General features: G+C 35.0%; 2 protein-coding genes across 2 annotated transcripts; both read right to left on the minus strand.

Annotated features, from left to right (window-relative positions):
• Positions 1-476: 476 nt before the first annotated feature.
• LOC125059602 (ovochymase-2-like) lies at positions 477-11,491 on the minus strand. Its single transcript, XM_047664083.1, has 9 exons — positions 11,340-11,491; positions 10,286-10,379; positions 7,887-8,010; positions 6,820-6,905; positions 5,296-5,347; positions 4,449-4,645; positions 3,338-3,486; positions 1,557-1,688; positions 477-658 (listed from the first exon to the last, which is right to left on the minus strand). The coding sequence occupies exons 1-9, from the start codon at positions 11,340-11,342 to the stop codon at positions 503-505; spliced, it is 993 nt and encodes a 330-aa protein (XP_047520039.1). The 5' UTR covers positions 11,343-11,491; the 3' UTR covers positions 477-502.
• A 2,461-nt stretch (positions 11,492-13,952) lies between these two features.
• LOC125059603 (trypsin iota-like) lies at positions 13,953-22,067 on the minus strand. The gene is made up of 9 exons (XM_047664084.1): positions 21,958-22,067; positions 20,450-20,525; positions 19,121-19,244; positions 17,803-17,888; positions 16,732-16,783; positions 16,117-16,313; positions 15,816-15,964; positions 14,839-14,970; positions 13,953-14,271 (listed from the first exon to the last, which is right to left on the minus strand). The coding sequence occupies exons 1-9, from the start codon at positions 21,958-21,960 to the stop codon at positions 14,125-14,127; spliced, it is 966 nt and encodes a 321-aa protein (XP_047520040.1). The 5' UTR covers positions 21,961-22,067; the 3' UTR covers positions 13,953-14,124.
• Between the last annotated feature and the right edge of the window lie 514 nt (positions 22,068-22,581).

Here is a 22,581-nt window from a genome sequence, read left to right on the forward strand (position 1 = left end):
AACTTTAAGAATCGAATATAGGGTAAATAAGATGAAATAACTAATTATATAATTTTTAGCGATAATGAATCGTAAAAAACCTTCCTGTAATAGAAGAACCAAAAGAAGAAATAGTCATAAAAATGTATTAGTAAGTAATAAACCAGAAGTACTTTCACGTTTATCACCGTGGATTAAAATAATTAAAACAAGCAATATTATGAGTATTTGGTATACGGTTTTATTATTAAAATTTGATGTTTTCGTAGTAAAGACTTAAAAATAAATAGAAAGTCAAGGTGCTTTTATAGCGTGAGCGAGTATTTAGACCATAAGTTTAACAATTATAAATGACTTAACTTCTAATATTATGTTAATGTTCTTATTATATGACATTGCAAAAAATTTATATGACATTTGAATGCCTATTTATATATGGCTGATTTTGCGGATTCTTGTTGTTGTTCGATCTAACTGTATCTTGGCAAATAAACGATTTATTATTATTTTTATTAACTATAACTTAGGTTGACTTTTGTAGCAAAAAATGCGCTTCACTAAGGCCATAACCCTTCAGTTCATCTGCAAGCCACTGTGACGATAGATTAATAGCACCAAATTGAGCTGCTGACTTTCTACAGGGGCTTCGGGCGATGCCATACACCGTCATTTTGTTAGGCTGAAAGAAAGACAATGATTTAGGATCTTGCTTCTACGCACCACATGAATTTCCTGTATTTTGGAAATATTTTTTTACTTATCGATTTTGAGTTGCGGCCAAGGGACTTCTTAAAATATGGAGGAGCATGAACCCCTCATGTGAGCTAGACTTGCTTTATCAACACCGTAGTAAAATTCAAACTGAGATATTTTTATACAAGACAAACTTAAATTTTACCCATTTTTAAGATAAGGTTCCGAAAAAAATTTTTTTTTGAAAACAAAAGAGAATGTAATAATGTACGAGCTTCCAGCAGCGCAGTATGGACTAGTAGCTTCAGCGTGCGACTCTCATCAATGAGGTGCACCTCGGCTGTTCACCTATGGAACTTTCTATCTGGGCATTTAACATTCGCTCGAACGGTGAAGGAAAACATCGTGAGGACACCGTCTTGCTTTAGAACCTAAATGTCGACGGCGTGGCGGCCTATTAGATTGACAAATAATCATGAAACAGATACAGAAATCTGATTCCCAGATCTAAAAATGTTGTAGTGCCACTGATTTTTTAATGTCTTGGCTATGGCAGACTACAAAAAAATCCCAGGAGAAAATATTGCATTATAGGTCGGTTATCGAAAGCTGGCGGGTTCACAGAACTCACACTAATGCAATTTCTCATACAGTATGTTTAGACAGTAGACGGACAGTCTATTCATGATGTATTTATGATTGTATTTCAGTTTGACATCACGTCTTGCGCTTATTCACAGACACTACACAAGCACAAAGTGTAAATGTGTTGAAGCCGCCAGCTTTAGTTAACATACCTATACCACTATTTATTGAACCCTCGTAGTTTAAAAATATGTTTCATCATATTTTGACCTCTAAGTAATATTAAACAAATCTATTACCTGCTCCTCACAAATCACAGGGGCTCCAGTGGCCACAAAACATGGTTCATCATCAATAGTTTTACCACATGAGACGTCAACGGTTTCACCAGCTCCCGGTGTACAACTACCCTTAGTAATTTCAACTAATGTCTGAAAAGAGAAAATAAAATGAATAAAGTGTAGTAATGCTAATACAATTTAATTTTTAAATGATAACGCATGGAGAACCAAAAATGATTAACGTAATTTTTTACGTATGAAATGCAATTATAATAATATTAGCGTCACGTAGATGTGCAGCGTTTTTGTTAGGGAGAGAGCGTTTGAGACCGATTAAGAGAGAGTAGATAGAGCGAACGTCGCATCACGCACAGTGCCATGGAGAGAAAGATTGAGAAAAAATACACGCTATTGGTTGATGTATTCGTTTAGTAGTTACATATTAGAACTTTAGATGGCAATTCTGTCGCATAACGTCTTGTGCAGTAAACGCAGATTTTTTAGTTATTTATATTATCATTAGCACGTATACAGTTTGTAAACAGTGTGAATATACAAATAAACGGAGTGATCATATACTGGTACAAGATCGTTGGGGCTTTTACCTTAATAATTAATTTACAAAGAAGTTTCACTTCTGACATGTGTACTTTGTACGCACGCACTTTTTTTTTAATTAGGTGATCAGCCCGAACCATAGTGACGAAAGCGAATTAATATAAATTGTGATAAAATCACAGTTGATTCGCCAATCAACAACACAGGAAGCGCTACAAAGACAAAACCCAAAAACAGGAAAACCTGGCGATATTCACATTCAAATTCAAATTCAAAAATCATTTATTCACGTAGGTAACACAATGTACACTTGTGATTCATCATTAAAGAAATACATATTAATGCTTCTAATTTTACATTTACTGCCAGTTCTCAGATCAAGGGCGTAGAACGGAAGAGAAGAACTGGCAATAAACTCTCCGCCACTCTTTTTAATCGCCATGTTTTTTTTTTACACAACGTTTGTAAGGAGCTGCAACCATTACACCATGTTCCACGTGACATCTTAAGTAATTAATAATAATAACATAAATTAAAAACAAAGACTTGTCCCCTATCAGCAGGAGGCATGGTGAAATAGGAGCACGCACTTACATTCACGTGGGAACAACACGCAAACACATAGTCGAAATAATTAACATCACCGCATACACGAATTCAAGTACGACCAGTCACCACAAGTAGCACCCGTTCACGAGTATGACGCATGGCCAGCCATCGGCCCCCTCGCCATATTTTAGGGAGAGAGACAACCCGACGCATGGACGCCGCCACAAGCAATGACATTTAAGCGAGCATGACATGAAATGTGGACTTGGCTACATAATAATAATAGTATTGATAATAGTACTGAAATAATTGGATACCACATGGATCACGGTTTGTTCCCACTTTACATTAAAACAGTCGTGGATGTTGACGATCGCCCCAGAGTCTGGAAATGCAGCCGAGAGATTCAGTCGTGTTACCTATAATATATACTGGAGCAACTCATATCCAAGCACTAGGATCGTTTAAATATTCATTTATATTATAATAAGCCTTAGCAAGCAGTTTTACTTTAATGTACGATTTAAATTTATTTATTGACAACGCTTGTATGTCACTAGGGATTTTGTTGAAAAAACGTATACTAAAGAATTACTCGTTTTATGCAGCCTTCTATTCTTCTGATATTCTTCCAATAGGAATAATACTTTTCGCAAATAGACTATTCTGTTTTAAAATATTTCCGAACTCACCGAAACAAATTTATCATTTGCGTCATATCCAAACGAGAAACAGACAGGCTTAAAGGGTGACGTCAGAGCTAAACAGGCAACTTTTCGTTGACCGTTCCATTTCACTTCATCGTCTAATGTAAATAATGCCAGGTCGTACTCGTGTGAGCCTGAAATTAAAAACACATAATATGTAATTATTAGAGCGTGTAGCGTGTACACGCTCTAAGGCTGAAATGGAAATAGGCAGGTCAGGCTAGAGTGCGGGACAAAAGATGGACACTAGAAATAAAATGGACTGGACCTACTGAAAAGAGATGTATAGGACGACAAAAGAAAAGATGAACATAATATGACATTATAGAACTAGCGTGGAAAAACTGGATGAATGTTGCTCAAGACAAAGACAAATGGAAAAATATGGAGGAGTTTACCCTAAGAGGGGCAATACAAAAACTAGACCACTAAAAAAGAAAAAAGACTTAAAAACACGCATTTAACATTTGCTCGAACGGTGAAGGAAAACACCGTGAGAAAACCGACATGTCTTAGAACCAAAAAGTCGACGGCGTGTGTCAGGCACTGGAGGCTGATAACCTACTTGCCTATTAGATTTAAAATGTTCATGAAACAGATTCAAAAATCTAGGACAAGACCTAAAGAGGTTGTAGCGCCACTGATTTATTTTAATACTGTCATTATAATCTAGATCGAAAAATACAAAACTATAGCCTGCCACCTCCGATTCCCACGTCTAAGGTACTTCCCAAATAAAATTTCAAAGTTTTCTTTTGGAATATCACTGGTGTCTTAGGCATTTAGTTGGATTGTCTCATATTTTATGTCTTGTATTTGTTTGGACAGCAACTTGTAGCTTAAGCAATGACTTGGGACAATTTTTGATTAAAGTGATTGTGTTTGTATTTCTTTTATATATATAATATGTATTGGTATGTGTAAAACTAAAATATTTCGTTAACAATCTCGAATATGGTGGATGGTTTGCGAACTTACTGATGGAAGAAGATGCTCTTAAAAGGTATTCTAGCTGAATTTGGGAACCAGAACCAGGAACCCAGTGGTTAAACTGGTTGCGGAACAGTCCCCCGTTTCGTCCCTCACTTGTACTTACCTGAGTTGTAATTGTCGTTCTGTTTTCTGTGTGTAACTGAATACATTTTTCCTGGTTCTGCTGAATCTGGTATTTTAGCCCAAACATTTTGGTAGACAGACACAACGTGACAGGTAGCAGTCGTTAAAACAATTTTAGATCCTATAAGCACTCCCGCGCAGAAGAGCTCGGCCGCTTTTTCATTATTTTCGTCACCTCTAAAAAATAAAAAAAAATAAACATAAACATAAGATTAATTTCTGTCACACTTGGGCTGCCAGCCCCAGCCATAAACAATAAACTACAAGCCCCCACCTTTTCAGACTGCCGAATCATAAAATGACTGTTTCACGACTGATTTCAGAGTGACCGCCGATGCGAAAACCGCTGTGTGAGTTCGAAAAGTGAGTTACAGAATCGCAGGGCTGCATTCCTGATCGTAGGTTCGAACCCCATACACCAATGGAGTTTTTGTCTATACAAAGACAAGACAAACCAGGCAAACGTTTTAGCCGCAATCTCATCTAATATAAAGTGAGCTTGCCTGTCCAGGAGATGCCTATTTAGCTGCCGCTTTTATAAACCCACTCTTTAGGAGAGCCTAATTTCAGCGTGCGACTCTCATCCCTGAGGTCGTAAGTTCGATTCCCGGCTGCACCTATGGACTTTGCGCGCATATAACATTCGCTCGAACAGTGACGGAACAAGATTGGTATATAGGTGATTTGAGGTTCTCACAGGTCTTACCATCACCCAGGCGCTAAGGCTTCCCCATGACTGAGAAGAGAGAAGGAATTAATGCGGCGCTAACACGTCCTTCAGAAATGAAGAGTACGGCCGAAGAAGGAATTAAATAACCAGATCTTACCGATATAATGAAACACACCATGGGCAGAAATCACCATCGCGAGCAAAACATTCTGGAAAAAAAAACTGAATATAATGTCTCACTAATAATCTCATTTCAGTTCAATTAGGAGAGATTTCGAAAGATGACTTTCTTCAATAAAAGTTTTGTTATGTTTCTCTAATATTGTTTGTGGGCTGATCAATTTTTAAGAAATCATTGTGCCATATCCGCTGTTTTTCTGGTTTTTTTTTGGAACATTTGTTAGCTAAAATTGTCATAGATTTTAGAAAAGATAGCTTGTAACATATACTGTAGATATAGTTTGTAACATATACGTATGATATGGTAAACTTCAATAAATAAATAAATAGATAAAACAATTTCAATATTTATTTTTTATGTGTTACGTTTAAAGAACTTTATTTTCTCATTACTAAATGATCCTTTTTTACATGAGAAACTTAATACACGATCGAGATGCACGTGTCCATCAGTAGCCGTCCTAATTTTTTTTGTTTAATGGCCTTTTAAATTGATTAACGACGAATATATTAATAGACCTCTCAAATAATTATTTAAAATCTTTTTAATTATGAGCTGCTATAAACAAAGTTGTTGGTCATAATTTTAGGCAGAGAGTATTAAAAAAATGTCAGGAGGCTATGTTAAGCGATGCGACACATAGCCAGAAGGCTATCTTTAAGAAGAATTGGTACGCTGTTTTTTTGTAGGAAATACTTCAGTGGGCAGCTGGTTCCACATAGTGGTGCTGCGCGCAAAAACTGCCTTAAAAACGATCACTTGTGGAACGACCGACGTCGAGGTGATACGGATGAAAATTTATATTCTGCCTTGACGTCCAATGATGAAACTCTGCATGTATTAGAAATGAAATCCCCTTGAACAGCTTTGGCCAGAGACCAGAACGCTCAAGTTCCCGAAGGGAGGTCAATTTGTCGCCAAACCTAGCAATATGCTCTAAATTTACCGATTTCCCGTTTAAAAGACCTGTAGGCTGAGTTGTATTGAAATTAAAATTCAAAAATCATTTAATCATATAGGTAACACATTATACACTTATGATCTTAAAAAAAATGTATATGAAATGCTTTTAAGTTTACATTTAGTGCCAGTTCTCAAATCAAGGGCGTAGAACGGAAGAGAAGAATCCGCCACTCTTTTTAATCGCAAAGTTTTTGGTTTTACACAATCTTTGTAAGGAGCTGCAACCATTACACCGTGTTCTACATGACATCTTAAGTAATTAATAATAATAACATAAATTAAAAACAAAGACTTGTCCTCTACCAGCAGGAGGCATAGTGAAATAGTAGCACGCACTTACATTCTCGTGGGAACAACAAGCAAACACATAGTTGAAATAACTAATTAGCAGTAGTACAGTACAGTAGTACAGTATAGTATTAGTTAGTAGTCTTGTAATAATAGCACTGCAATTTTTTTTCTGAAAACTGCTTTTACGACTTTGTTCCCATGTAAGCGATATGAAAGCGTTATAAGAGTACCGTGTTATAAAAATACCTTCTTTATTCACAACTTCCGGGGGTTTTGTAATATTACTTTCGGAACAGCACCAGTTTAAGCCACCCTTACACGCATCGCCTGATCTGAAACTCGAAAAATCTATTGTAACAACACAGTTGTTAAATGTTGATAAATAGTCACCGAAAGGTACCATAACTTATTGGTGTCGGCAGATGAAATTGAATTTTTGTCTACATATGTTCAACACTCGGCAATGGTGTACAATGCAATAATGTGTTGGCGCATACTCTGTAACCCCATAGAAATTAATTTAAGCATCATGATTTGAGAAACGAATAAAAGAAGGTAGAAATTTTTAGCTTTGACCTCACCTAACCTAACTATTAGGTTGACCAAATATTACTAATGTAATCCACTGGAACCATAATAATATCATGTTTATAAAGATCATAGAAATTTATTCTATAAGTTTGAAGTATTTCCTAACCAATTCGACTTAGGGTCCTTCAAGAAAAGAATTTACCAGTTCTTAAACGGCCGGCAATGTGAGTGCCCATGGGCGACATGGGCCGTTTTTTTTTTGTTACAATAATAGAACTCTAGACTTTTCGTAAACTGAGCCTCCCGTATTCCAAAATCCACGTTGAAACAGCCCGTTTATAATCTCATAATAAAAACTAAGAAACTGATTTCTTTTAGTCGATACCAATTCCGGGGAAATAAATGCAACTTTCTCTGCAGCTGTGATACTTTTTTCTGTAAAGCACGCGAAACGTCGGATAAATTTAAAATTATGCTAAATAGTTGTAAATTTATAATAATACATAACTTCAATTCGGTCAATAAAGTTTTTTTTATTTTTTATTTAAATGTGTAAAAGTTATGTCAATCAAAGACAATACTAAGAAACTGATGTTTGTTAGATTTTATGTACTATGATGATTTCTTTAAATTGGTATAAGATTATCTTAGGTTAGCTAATTACGTATTAACTTAAGAAAAAAGTATCCTTAAGTGGACTGAATTACATGGATCTCACAACTTTTTACAATAGAATTGTGTTGCGAGGTTTTTAAGTTATGTTTGTGATGGCTTGGTTTTACCTTAATTCACTGGAATCTATAATTCCTCCGCGCTCGATAACTCCTCCCTCCTTTTTACAGTTTGTATAATCTACACATATCCCAGATCTTCCATCTGATATTGTGCACTCTTTTCTAAACCTTGCTGAAAATAATTGCAATTGATTTAATCGTGAATCGTGCCTTTGAGAGGTCGACTAATAATGTATGTATTTGTTATTTTGTATGCCGTCGATTTTTGGGGCAAAGGCATGCCTTTCTCCAACGAGTGTTAAGCGCGCATTAGGCAAGCAAAGTTCATGATTTCACCCGCGTGTCTCCCTCCGCCCGCCCTATAGATGATGATATATACTAGTATATATGTAAGGAAAACATAATATATTTTCCTATACAAACTCTTGTCTATATTGTATTTTATATAAACTCTTTTGTAATGTTGTTTTTGCCGTCTGATCGACGATGTTTAATTTATGTCACTTGACATAATATATGTAATGGCGCGTCTAAACGGGCCATGTTTTGCTGCAATTGATGGCTGCAACACTGTGGCCGGCATCATTGCAAACAATAGCAGCCACACTATGCAATATTGCAGTAATGTCCCGGCCATATAGCCAAACATGTTTTGTATAGCCACATATGGCCGATGTTGCCCCGATGGGTGGCCGGACGATCGCTAGGCTATCGAATTCAACTGCAATATTGCACAGCCAGTTTTCTTGTTGTTTCAGTCACTCTCTTTGTTATGGCATAGTGTATCCTTTTCTACGCGACATGACGTTTGCTTTGAGTGAAGTGTGCCTGTTGCTTTATTCTGTGTTTTGCGATCAGCTGTATTTGACGTTAGATTACTACGTAAAAATGACTACTTTTGACATTCTAGTTCTTGAATAATTTATTATCAAGACTTATTTCTAGACTCAAATTGTCTACAGTTTCACGCCTATTTAAGTAAGGTCGAATCCACAATCTCTTCTTTTTCTGTTTCTTTTTTAAAACAATATAAGCTGCTGCGACAAGTGTGATTTCGTCAGCCATTGTTGCCGGTTTGTGTAGCCCGTTTAGGAGTCTGCATCATGGGCTATACTATTGCAACACATTGCCCAGCCATATATTGTTCGGCCATCAGCTGCATTAAAATATTTTTGTAATGGACGGGCAATTAGTGGCCAACAGTGCAGCCATCAATTGCAGCAAAACATGGCCCGTTTAGACGCGCCATAAGATATTTTAATTTTTTCATTAAATTATTTTACTTTATAAAACCTAGAATAAGTTTTTTTAAATGTTGTAGAAGGCTTTAAATGTTGTTTCTTTTGTATTTACAGGTGAGTGAATAATTCGTAAATATATATTTTTTGATTAAATGTAAATTAATAGATATTTCTTTTGTAAATAAATGTTTTGTATTCACAGAGAAACGCAGTTGCGACTTATTTATTCCCAGTATAAGCGATTGATACTATTATATATATACTAGTATATATACTAGTGATGTATGCCTGAAGTTCGCGTGAGATGAGACGAACGATACAGTGTTTCGCGGTACAAAACTGAATTAAACGCCGAATGCTTTTTATTTAGTTACTTTGAGCAAAATTTTATGTTAATCTCTGGCGGTAGTTTTGATTTGCGTTCCTTAGACAATCTAATTCTTGAAACTCCCATTCATAAAACTGAGTTCTATCACTCCTCCTTCACCATGCAAAGTATCCTGCTATGGATTTATACCTTACCTATTCATATCAGACGAGCTCAGTCTTTAAATTTATTTAAAAATCTTCTTTTTGATCATTTCTTTTCTGCCTCGTAATTTTTTACCTTTGGCAGAGCTTTTACATGTCTGCTTATACATACTATTATTTATATTTTTTCTTTAGATTTAATTTAATTTAATTTTAGTTATAGTTGCTTGTTATTTTTAGTATCTTTTTGTTAATTAATTATGCATTTCTTGTAGTTTACCCTCTGTAGGTGTTTCTTTTTTTTTATTGTTCCTTTTATTAGGGTTGGCTGGAAGAAATCGCTCCAGCCAACCCTAATAAAAGGAACAATCGCGATCCTTCAACAAAACAGCGTACCAATTATTACAGGCTATCAACTTAATTGCCAACCAATTCGACTTGGGTCCTTTAAGAAAACAGCGTACCAATTCTTAAGAGGCCGGCAACTTAATTGCCAACCAATTTGAATGATCCTTCAAGAAAAGAGGGTACCAATTATTACAGGCTATCAACTTAATTGCCAACCAATTCGACTTAGGGTCCTTCGAGAAAAAAGCGTACCAATTCTTAAAAGGCAACGCACATGCGAGCCCTATGTCTATTTGACTGTCTATGGGCCGTATTCCCTGCTATATAAATAAAAATCTATAGCCTAACTAGTGAAATGTGAATTGGTATAAATTGTGTAATGCAAACCATTAAAATTTGGCGTCAAGTTTGGACCAGACGATTGAGCTACGACAGCTGATATCAGAAATAAAAAGGTCAAAGTTTCGGAAAACGCCATTATCTGAAAAATAAAATAGTATTTACAATATTCTTAACCTACATAGTAATAATAACAATTGATGAATAGAAAAATAAAACAAATTAATAGTTTGGTCCCTGTGACACGGAGCTGTATTTTCGTTGGTGAGCAAAGCACCAGCTTTGGGGTCACCGAGGCCTTTTATCTTTAATTAGCACCTGTGCACTAGAACCCTACGGCCGGCGCAAGAGTCTCTACTCCAAAGAAGAAACGATTATATTTCTAATTTGTTAATTCTGTCAAAACTGACTGTATTTAATTGTAAGATTGAGATTTTGTTAGTCTGAGGAAAAAGACGATTTTTGGCTTGATACTAAAATTTTTACAAGAAGCATTTTTGTTTGAATATTAAATTGGGAATTTGATTAAAATAAATCTTTAAAAGGACTTTAATGAAAGATCAAACTCTAAATGTTTCTATAATAATTTTAGCCTTCACGTATAATACAAATTAATAATAATACTTAATTTGTAGTTTTAAGTTCGTTTAAAAACGAAGTTTCTAATATTTTAGCAATACATTCATTCATATACACAATTAATAAAAACACTTTTCTCAAAAAAATGGTAACTATGCATCCTCAATAATTGCGATAACCGGAAATGGATAATACACTGGATCTCGATGATTTCCGGTTTCACTTTTTAGTTTCGAAATGGATTCTATTTTTAAATTTGACACTAAAATCTACAATTATAGTTTTCATTTAAATTACCAAACTAGTTTTATACAGTATTTACAACTTTCTTGACCTACATAGTAATAATAAAAATAATTGTAAATGAATAAAAAGAGCATTAATACAAATTTAAAAGTATGGTCCTTGTGGCAATGTACTTTTAACGCTGGCAGCATTTCCTCGCAAACAAAAATAACCAAATAAAACACTGTATTATTCCAGCGCTAAGAACTGTTATAATGTAATATAAAAATAATCTTACCATTTAACACGGCTTATTCGAAACACATCTCCCACAGAACTGGTATTTCTGGTTGGCAAATTGATGCGCACGATTGTTTATCAACATTATTTCCTCATAATGATTTATTTTAATAATCAAATATTACTTTTCCTTATTCGCAATTCTTACATATTTAGCCAGTGATAACGGAAATACTCAAGATGTAAATTATGTGCAATACAATTAACATCACATAAGAACTAAATCACGTAACAAAAGTACTATTTTTATAAACAAACTTGGCGATTAAAGAGTATGTGACGTGGCGTAGAGTGGCGGAGTGTTCATTGCCAGTTCTACCGTTCTACGCCCTTGATTTGAGAACTGGCAGTAAATGTAAAATTAAAAGCATTTCATATATATTTATTTATTGACGTTCATAAGTGTACATTGTGTTACCTATATGAATAAATTATTTTAGAATTAGAATTCGATATTATTTTTTCCCTTCACGTCAAATAGTATGCCATCAAAAACATAACTTCAAAAAAACCAACACAAGGCATTTCTGCTACCGTTAAAAGTTGTGAAACTTATGTAATACCAAGCTAACTCAGTCCCTACTTAAGCTACCTTCTGTCTTAATATTACGTAATTAGCCTAACAACATGTTATACTGACCATATCAATATAACAAATCTTTTGTTTTGAACATTGACTTGGCCATCGCATGGCAACATGTCACATATTATTATATTAAACTAGCAAACTCGGCGAACTCCGTTTCGCCACCAGATGGCTTCGTTTTATGTAACATTTCGTTTGGTGATCTCGCTTTTCTGTTGAAATTTCCTGAATTTTTCAGAATGCAAAACCGTGGAAATCGGTTCGTGCGTTCTGGAGTTATAGCGTCAGGAAGGAAAACCCGACTTATTTTTATATAGTAGAGATTAGATTGATAAGTTCGATTTTGACCATCAATTTCTTTAAAACGTATAAGTATTGTAAGATTAATATGTAAAATTCAGGCTTCTAATTTTATCTACCACGAAGTTATAGGGGGTTGAAAATGGCTTCAAGAAAACGTTAGTATGGCAGTGCCGCGTTTTAACTCGACTTGGCGGGCGACCCCGTGCCTCCAGATTAAGGGTCTGTTTCACAATGTATGGATCAAGTACCAAATAGCTAAGCAACACATAAATTATTTGAAAGATAAATTGTGCTATTTGACACTTCATAACTTATGACGGACTTTATGAGACGAATAGCGCTATATGACAGTCGTGAAACGCAACAATAGTGTTTATCCTACCAATACCAGTAATAAATAGCTAATTCGGAACTTATCCGTACATTGTAAAAACAGACCCTAACTCTGAAATTAAAAGAGACAGCTGAGATTTAGATAAAGATTGCATTTTTTAATTCTTATATACCTTTATAAATAAAAGTACAGAAATCACTAAAATCCACTTTAAAAGAGGTTTAACCTTCGTGCCTAAAGGACTACAGTACAGTCCTTAAAGAGATATAAAATACAATTAATACAAAAAACTAAATGAAAACATTAACACAAATAGAGAGAAAATAAAAACGTTTTTATCGCGTATATTGACCTGACCTGGCAAACGTTATCTTGCCATGTATATTATTTCTAGGTAACATTTTTCATAACTATCTACTATAATAAAATAGGGGTTGATCGTAGAGAGGTGAAAATTAAGCGTTGTATGTATTTTCGTGTACTGTATCAAGAAAAAATAAATAATTAATTTGGGGTGGACCACCCTTAGCATTTAGGGGGATGAAAAATAGATGTTGTCCGATTCGCTGACGTAATAAACCAAGTCAAAGTTGGAAGTTACTCAATGGGATGATATTCACGTGCTTCAATTCAATTTTTTTTTGTTTTAGTACCGTGGGACAGTTATGGGTGAAACAATGTCTATTGCTTCCTTCTCGGACTTTTTGCAACTCCTCCTCTCGAAACCATTGACTATGGAAATTGGAATATTTTTATTTTTTTGCTTCTGCTTCTTTATTTCTGTTTATTCTATGTATACCTGAGACGAGAGCGCGAACTCTGGAAGATATTTATGGGGATTTAAGAAAAAAGGAGAAATCAGAGAGAAAGAAGCAACTGATCTTTAATTTATTAAATATCGAAAATTAGGTGTGCATTCCAAAATGTTTTTAGAGAAGAAACAAAAGAAACTACATAGAGATAAAAAAATAGTCTAAAAAATTGCTGGATTTGTGAAAACAAAATAAATAAAATATTTTTTAATAAATTACTTTTTATTTAAGAATATCAATGAATATACATACCTATGATTAAGATATATGATATACAATAGATTTGCTATCTATTGGTCCTAAGCAATAGACACTACACTATTTAAAAAAAGGAACTCTATATATTTTGTCAATCTAAAAGGTTTATCATAACTTTAAGAATCGAATATAGGATGAAATAACTAATTATATTATTTTTAGCGATAATGAATCGTATAAAACCTTCCTGCCTTGCGATTTTGTAACTCACTTTTCGAACTCTCACAGCGGTTTTCGCAGCAGCGGTGAGTTACAGAATCGCAACGGTGTAATGGAAGAACTACCTATTATATTACAGTAAAAAAAAAAAACAAGCAATATTATGAGTATTTGGTATTCGGTTTTATTATTAAAATTTGATGTTTTCGGAGTAAAGACTTAAAAATTAACAGTAAAGATACATAAAATTACAGATTTTTTAACAACATGGTATCACTTTAATTTTCAAAGCATTGAATTACCGTTGAACTTGATCTATAACTTATATTGACTATTGTAGCAAAAAATGCTCTTCACTAAGGCCATAACCCTTCAGTTCATCTGCAAGCCACTGTGAGGATAGATTAATAGCACCAAATTGAGCTGCAGACTTTCTACAGGGGCTTCGAGCGATGCCATATACCGTCATTTTGTTAGGCTGAAAGAAAGACAATGATTTAGGACCTTGTTTCTACGCACCACGTGAATTTCCTGTATTTTGGAAATATTTTTTGCTTATCGATTTTGAGTTGCGGCCAAAGAATTAAAATTTTCAAACTGAGTTTTTATACCAGACAATCTTCAATTTTATCCATTTTAAAGAACACGTTCCGACACGACGCAAACAAAACCCTTTTAAAAACAAACTTCAGCGTGTGACTCTCATCAATGAGGTCGTAGGTGCTCTATGGAACATTCTATGTGCGCATTTAATATTCGCCTCGAACGGTGAAGGAAAACATCGTGAGGATACCATCTTGCCTTAGAACCAAAAAGTGGACGGCTGGCGGCACAGAACGCTGATCACCTACTTGCCTATTAGATTGACAATTGATCATGAAACAGAAATCTGAAACCTAAAAAGGTTGTTGTGCCACTGATTTTTTTAATGTCTTGGCTATCCCAGGAGAAAATATCACAATACCACTATTTATTGAACCCTCGTAGTTTAAAAATATGTTGCATCAAATTTTGACCTGTAAGTAATATTAAACAAATCTATTACCTGCTCCTCACAAATCACAGGAGCTCCAGTGGCCACAAAACATGGTCCATCATCAATACTTTTACCACATGAGACGTCATCAGTTTCACCAGCTCCCGGTATACAGCTGCCTTTAGTAATTTTAACTAATGTCTGAAAAGAGAAAATAAAATGAATAAAGTGTAGTAGATAATGCTAATACAATTTGTTTTTTAAATAGAAACGCATGGAAAACCAAAAAATGATTGCATGCTAGCGCATCTGACATCTTTGCCTGCTTAATTTTTTTGAAGTGAAACTTCTTTAGGTGCACGAGGGTAAATTTTTTGAGAGTGAGAAAGGGCGAACGTAGCTAATAACCATGGAGGGAGAGTAGGAAGCAAGCAAGTGAGTAAGATCGAGAGAGAGAGTGAGATAGAGCGAACGTCGCATCACGCACAGTGCCATGGAGTGAGAGGTGGGAGAGAACCATAGTAAGAAAGATTGAGACAAAGAGTAAGGGAGATAGAGAAAAAATACACGCTATTGGTTGATGTATTCGTTTAGTAGTTACATATTAGAACTTTAGATGGCAATTCTGTCGCATAACGTCTTGTGCAGTAAACGCAGATTTTTGAGTAATTTATATTTTCATTAGCACCTATACAGAGTGTAAACAGTGTGAATATAGATATTAGATATACAATTACATGGAGTGGTCATATACTGGTACATGATCATCTGTTGGGGCTTTTACCTTAATAATTAATTTACTAAGAAGTTTTACGTGTACTTTGTACGCACGCACTTTTTTTTAAATTAGGTGATCAGCCCGAACCATAGTGACGAAGGCTAATTTATATTAAATGTGAAAAAATCACACTTGATTCGCCAATCAACAACACAGGAAGCGCTACAAAGTCAAAACCCAAAAACAGGAAAACCTGGCGATATTCTTCCAATGGGAATAATAGTTTTCGCATATAGACTATTCTGTTTTAAAATATTTCCGAACTTACCGAAACAAATTTATCATTTGCGTCATATCCAAACGAGAAACAGACAGGCTTAAAGGGTGACGTCAGAGCTAAACAGGCAACTTTTCGTTGATCGGTCCATTTCACTTCATCGTCTAATGTAAGTAATGCCAGGTCGTACTCGCGTGTTCCTGAAATTAATAATACATAATATCATTATTAGAGCGTGTAGCGTGTACAAGCTCTTCATTCTAGCTGAATTTGGGAACCAGAACCAGGAACCTAGTGGTTAAACTGGTTGCGGAACAGTCCCCCGTTTCGTCCTCCACACGTCTCCACTTACCTGAGTTGTAATTGTCGTGCTGTTTTCTGTGTGTAACTGGATACATTTTTCCTGGTTCTGCCGAATCTGGTATTTTAGCCCAAACATTTTGGTAGACAGACACCACGAGACAGGTGGCAGTCGTTAAAACAATTTTAGATCCTATAAGCACTCCCGCGCAGAAGAGCTCGGCCGCTCTTTCATTATTTTCGTCACCTCTAAAAAATTAAAAAATAATCATAAACATAAGATTTGGGAGTAATTTCTGTCACACTTGGGCATCAGTGCCAGCCCCAGAATTCCTGGGGTCGTAGGTTCGAACCCCGCTGCCACTTTAATAAACCCATGATACTCTTTAGGAGAGCCTAATTTCAGCGTGCGACTCTCATCCATGAGGTGGTAAGTTCGATTCCCGGCTGCACATTTGGACTTTCTGTGTGCGCATATAACATTCGCGCGAACAGTAACGGAACAAGATTGGTATAAAGGTGATTTGAGGTTCTTGCAGGTCTTACCATCACCCAGGCGCTAAGGCTTCCCCAAGACTGAGAAGAGAGAAGGAATTAATGCGGCGCTAACGCGACCTTCAGAAATGAAGAGTACGGCTGAAGAAGGAATTAAATTACCAGATCTTACCGATATAAAGAAACACACCATGGGCAGAAATCACCATCGCGAGCAAAACATTCTGGAAAAAAAAACTCAATATAATATCTCACTAATAATCTATGTTTAGATCAATTAGGAGAGACTTTGAAAGATGAATTCTGACCATCAATAACAATTTAGATATCTTTGTCTAATTTTGTTTGTAACGTTTAGAGGTTATACCTTTATTAATCCCGCATAATGTATATTTATTCCCAATGTTTAAAATCAGTTAAATTTTCTAAAGTACGTCTGCAAAAACCAACCTAGGATTTCAGCTACCTCTCTTTCGAATCCTTCGCGATTATAACAGATTAAACAGTACTTTTCCGGAACTGAATATATTCGGTAGTGGGCTGATTAATTTTTAAGAAATCATTGTGCCATATCCGCTGTTTTTCTGGTTTTTTTTTGTAACATTTGTTAGCTAAAATTGTCATATATTTTAGAAAAGATAGCCTGTAACATATACTATAGATATAGATATAGCTTGTAACATATACATATGATATGGTAAACTTCAAAAAATAATTAAAATAGATAATACAATTTCAATATTTTTTTTATGTGTTACGTTTAAAGAACTTTATTTTCTCATTACAAAATGACACTTATTTACATGAGAAATTTAATATACAATCGACATGCACGTAGCCATCCTAATTTTTTTGGTAATGGCCTTTTAAATTGATTAAAGACGAAAATATTAGAATTTTAGATTGTAATTAATTAAATAATTGCACACCCTCCTAATAGACCTCTTCAAAAAATTCTGACGCGGCTTTATTCGACGAGTTTTGCGTGTAGATGAAATGATAAGCCACTATTGCTCTCAATATCAAATAATTATTTAAAATGTTTATACGGTCAAATAGAATAACAATTGCTTTCGTTTTATATGTCTAATTGTATTAGTAGTAGTACAGCACAGTAGTACAGTATAGTAGTATTAGTTAGTAGTCTTGTAATAATATTGCATTTTTTTTTCTGAAAACTGCTTTTACGACTTTGTTCCCATGTAAGCGATATGAAAGCGTTATTAGAGTGTTATAAAAATACCTTCTTTATTCACAACTTCCGGGGGTTTTGTAATATCACTTTCCGAACAGCACCAGTTAAAGCCACCCCTACACACATCGCCTGATCTGAAACTCGAAAAATGTATTGTAACAACACAGTTGTTAAATGTTGATAAATACTCACCGAAAGTACCCTCAATAACTTATTGCTGTCAGCAGATGACATTGCATTTATGGCGGGTTAGAGAAAGGAAAATAAAGAAAAGTCTGGTATTCTATATATGGCTTTTATCCATATATAAGTATTATTTTGTTGGACCGGACATATGTTGAGAGAAAGTACAGAAAAATGGACAAGGATAGTAACTGAGTGGTATCCAAGAGATACCAGAAGAAAAAGAGGTAGGCAAACGAAAAGATGGGAAGACAACTTCAACAAAATAGCTGGTCCGGTATGGACTCGTTTAGCAAAAGACAGGAATACGTGGAAATCTTTAGAGGAGGCCTTTCTCGACAGACAAGCTGTTCCAGACAAACATCCAATTGCCGAACATACAATGATTAAACCAATTTAATTTAGTAAGTACTTCGAAAGTAATTTAAATTTAATTTAGTAGAAAAGTATTTAGAAAGTAATTATGTTAGGCATGTATTAATTAATGAGTATTATTGTAAGATAGAAACAGTAATTATTTTATTTATTTATTTATTTTAAGTATTATTTTACGGCATATTTGTCGAAACACGGCTTCACCTTAAAACAGCACCAAATTTTTATTATTTACATCATGCATGTATTATTATCAGCTTTAAAAAAAAAGGTCTAAAGCCATGCGCCTCCTTAATATTACTAGGGGTACATACAAGTCGTAAAGAACGATAGAAAAAAATGGGTTTTAAGTTGGAGCATTTATTCGACAAATTTACCTATTAAATGTGGCTGTGTCGAGTATACGATTAAGTGATTTCTCCGTATACGAGTATTTAATGTTTAAGTGATTTCTCTGAAATCAAAACATGTCGAGAGAATTGTTCAAATTAAAATATTGTAAGTTTTTATTCAAGAATAAATTTGCTACTGAGACATTTAAAAAAAATGCGTTAACAAATAGTGGACCATAATAATATCATGTTTATAAAGATCATAGAAATTTATTCTATAAGTTTGAAGTATTTCCTAACCAATTCGACTTAGGGTCCTATATATAGGGTATAAGATTATCTTAGGTTAGCTAATTACGTATTAACTTAAGTAAGAAGTATCCTTATGTGGAGTGAATTACATGGATCTCACAACTTTTTACAGTAGAATTGTGTTGCGAGGTATTTAAGTTATGTTTGTGATGGCTTGGTTTTACCTTAATTCACTGGAATCTATAATTCCTCCGGGCTCGATAACTCCCCCCTCATTTTTACAGTTTGTATAATCTACACATATCCCAGATCTTCCATCTGGTAATGTGCACTCTTTTCTAAACCTTACTGAAAATAATTGTAATAGATTTAATCGTGAATCGTGCCTTTGAGAAGTAGGTATGTATTTGTTATTTTGTTTGCCTTGTAACACTTGCTCGCAGAGTTTCTTGGAATTTAATATTAATACTGGAACAGCTGATGGTTATGGGGCCACTGGATTATTCTGATTTATTTATGGTTTCAGTATGTTAAATTGATTATTATTACTGTTTAGTGTTCGCATAATATAAGAACTACATATATAGATCAGTGTTGGCCTAGTGGCTTCAACGCAACTCTCATACCTGAGGTCGTAGGTTCGATCTCTGGCTATGCACCAATGGACTTTCTATGTGCGCATTTAACAGTTGCTCAAACGGCGAAAGAAAACATCGTGAGGAAATTGACTTGCCTTAGACCCAAAAAGTCGACGGCGTGTGTCAGGCACAGGAGGCCTACTTGCCTATTAGATCGACAAATCATTAAACAGATACAGAAATCTAAGACCCAGACCTAAAAAGGTTATAGCGCCAGTCATTGTTTTTACATAGAAATTGACGTCCTCAGTGTTGTTACGTTCGTTCCATTCACAAACGAACGCAACCTTTCGTTATGCGTCATTTGTTTTTCATCATATTAACTGCCTTAGGCCTTATTTTAGAGGCTTCCTACTAGGGATCGATTCCTAGATGAAAAATTGAAATAAGCTATTTCTCAAAGTAAAACTTCAATGATAGCAGTTTGGTAGTGTTTGAACACCCACATGCATGTTCTGTACATACTTTAGTTGTATCATATCATATCATTGTAGTATAAGAGCGGAATAGTGAGTGTGTGCGAGCATGATCTCCTACATTTGACCAGTAAAATTTCAACTTAACCAACCAATCAACTTAGGGAAATTCAAGAAAACAGCGTACCAATTCTTAAAAGGCCGGCAACTTAATTGCCAACCAATTTGAGTAAGGGTCCTTCAAGAAAAGAGCGTAATAATCATTAAAGGCCGGCAACTTAATAATTAGCCAACCAATTTGAGTTAGGGTCCTTTGAGAAAAGAGCGTACCAATTCTTAAAAGACAACGCACTTGCGAGCCCTATCTGTGGCTATGTGACTGTCTATGGGCGACGGTATCCTAAATATATATATAGATGAGCCTCCTGCCCGTATTCCCTGCTATATAAATAATAATCTATAGCCTAGCCTAGTGAAATATAAATTGTGTAATGCAAACCATTTAAATTTTGCGATCGAGCTACGACAGCTGATATTAGAAATAAAAAGGTGAAAGTTTCGGAAAACGCCATTATCTGAAAAATAAAATAGTATTTACAATATTCTTAACGTACATAGTAAAAACAATTGATGAATAGAAAAATAAAACAAATTAAAAAGTTTGGTCCCTGTGAAACAGAGCTGTATTTTCGTTCGCGAGCAAAGCACCAGCTCTGGGGTCACCGTTCTACCAGGCGCCTTTTATCTTTAAGGTTTGGTCAAGGGGCCTCATAGCCTAGCGGTCTTATTAAGTGGCAGCTAGGTGAGGGGTACCGGGTTCGATTCCCGGTTCGAGGGCAAGTTTTAATTTAATTTACTATAATTTAGACAAACACGAATTTTAAAAAATCCTATTCTTGACGCTGGCTAATGCACAAATCGTGCCAGAGCCATAAAAAAAAAGGTTTGGTCAAACAGCGGTCGGGGCGGGACGGCGACGCGACGCTGACGCGACGTGAGCAGTTGTAATGTACTAAATAATATAGGACATGCCACACAGAGCCGGCGCGACGCCGTATTACAAGAAAAGTACGGGGACGGGGCCGCGAACGGGGCTTGAGCGCGATGCTACATGTTGTGTTATATGGGTGTTTGTTGTAGTAGTCAAACAGATAGATAGTGACGGCTGTGACGGCTGACGACTGCGTGACGGCAGCTTTGTATTTGACTACAAAAATGGACATGGAGAGAGTTGAAAAACTAATCGAAAGTGTTAAAATAATCAAAATAAATAATTAATAAATCAATAATAATAATAATATATCTAATTTGATTTCCCCCAGAAATCCCCTGCCGATGCCTTCAAATAGTGTTAACTGAATTTTCATGTAATTTTAGAATTTGTATTTAATTAAAATCACTTAGTTCTTTGTCAGCTCAAACGAACATACAATTAGTAAGGTTAACCACACGGATCCTATTCTTATGACGTGTTCGTACTTCAATTTAGTTCCAAAATCAGGAACGTGATATACAATAGCAAAAAAACTGTATTTGGCGTGTTTTTGAAATTTCCCCTAAAAAACCCTCAAATATTCTTTCCCCCTATTCTGCCCCTAACTCGGTTGAGAAACCTCTAAATCTAGGGGGAAATCCTCTGATCTGGCCGACGCGGCACTTGCAAGATCATCACGTCCGCAGTGTGACATCCACCAGCGTCGCTTCGCCGCGCCGTCCCGCCCCGTCCGCTGTCTGACCAGACCATTATAGTTTTCATTTTAATTACCAAACTAGTTTTATACAGTATTTACAACTTTCTTAACCTACATAGTAATAATACAAACATTAATACAAATTTAAAAGTATGGTCCTTGTGGCAATGTACCTAATACAAATTTAAAGTATGGTCCTTATGGCAATGTACCTTTAACGCTGGCAGCATTTAATCGCAAACAAAAATAACCAAATAAAACACTGTATTACTCCAGCTCTAAGAACTGTTATAATGTAATATAAAAATAATCTTACCATTTAACACGGCTTATTCGAAAAACATCGCCCACAGTACTGGTATTTCTGTTGGGCACAATTGTTTATCAACATTGTTTCCTCATAATGATTTATTTTAATAATCAAATATTACTTTTCCTTATTCGTTATTACATATTTAGCCAATGATAACGGAAATACTAAATATGTTAACTATGTAGGTACAATACAATTATCATCATACAAACTAAATCACATTAAGTAGTATTTTTATAAAGAAATTTGGCGATTAAAAAGAATGACGGAGAGTTTATTGCCAGTTCTGCCGTTCTACGCCCTTAATTTGAGAACTGGCAGTAAATGTAAAATTACAAGCGTTTAATGTATATTTCTTTTTTGACGTTCATAAGTGTACATTGTGTTACCTATATCAATAAATGATTTTGTGTCAAATATGAGCTATTAAAAACATAACGTCTAAAAAACCAACGCAAGGCATTTCTGCTACCGTTCAAAGTTGTGAGACTTATGTAATACCAAGTTAATTCAGTCCCTACTAAAGGTATTCTGTCTTAATATTACGTAATTAACTTAACAACATCTTATACTGACCATTATTATTATTATTAAAGCTTTATTAATCCATACAACAATTGGATAGTT

This window comes from Pieris napi, chromosome 20 (assembly GCF_905475465.1).
Source record: "Pieris napi chromosome 20, ilPieNapi1.2, whole genome shotgun sequence".
NCBI lineage: Eukaryota > Metazoa > Arthropoda > Insecta > Lepidoptera > Pieridae > Pieris > Pieris napi.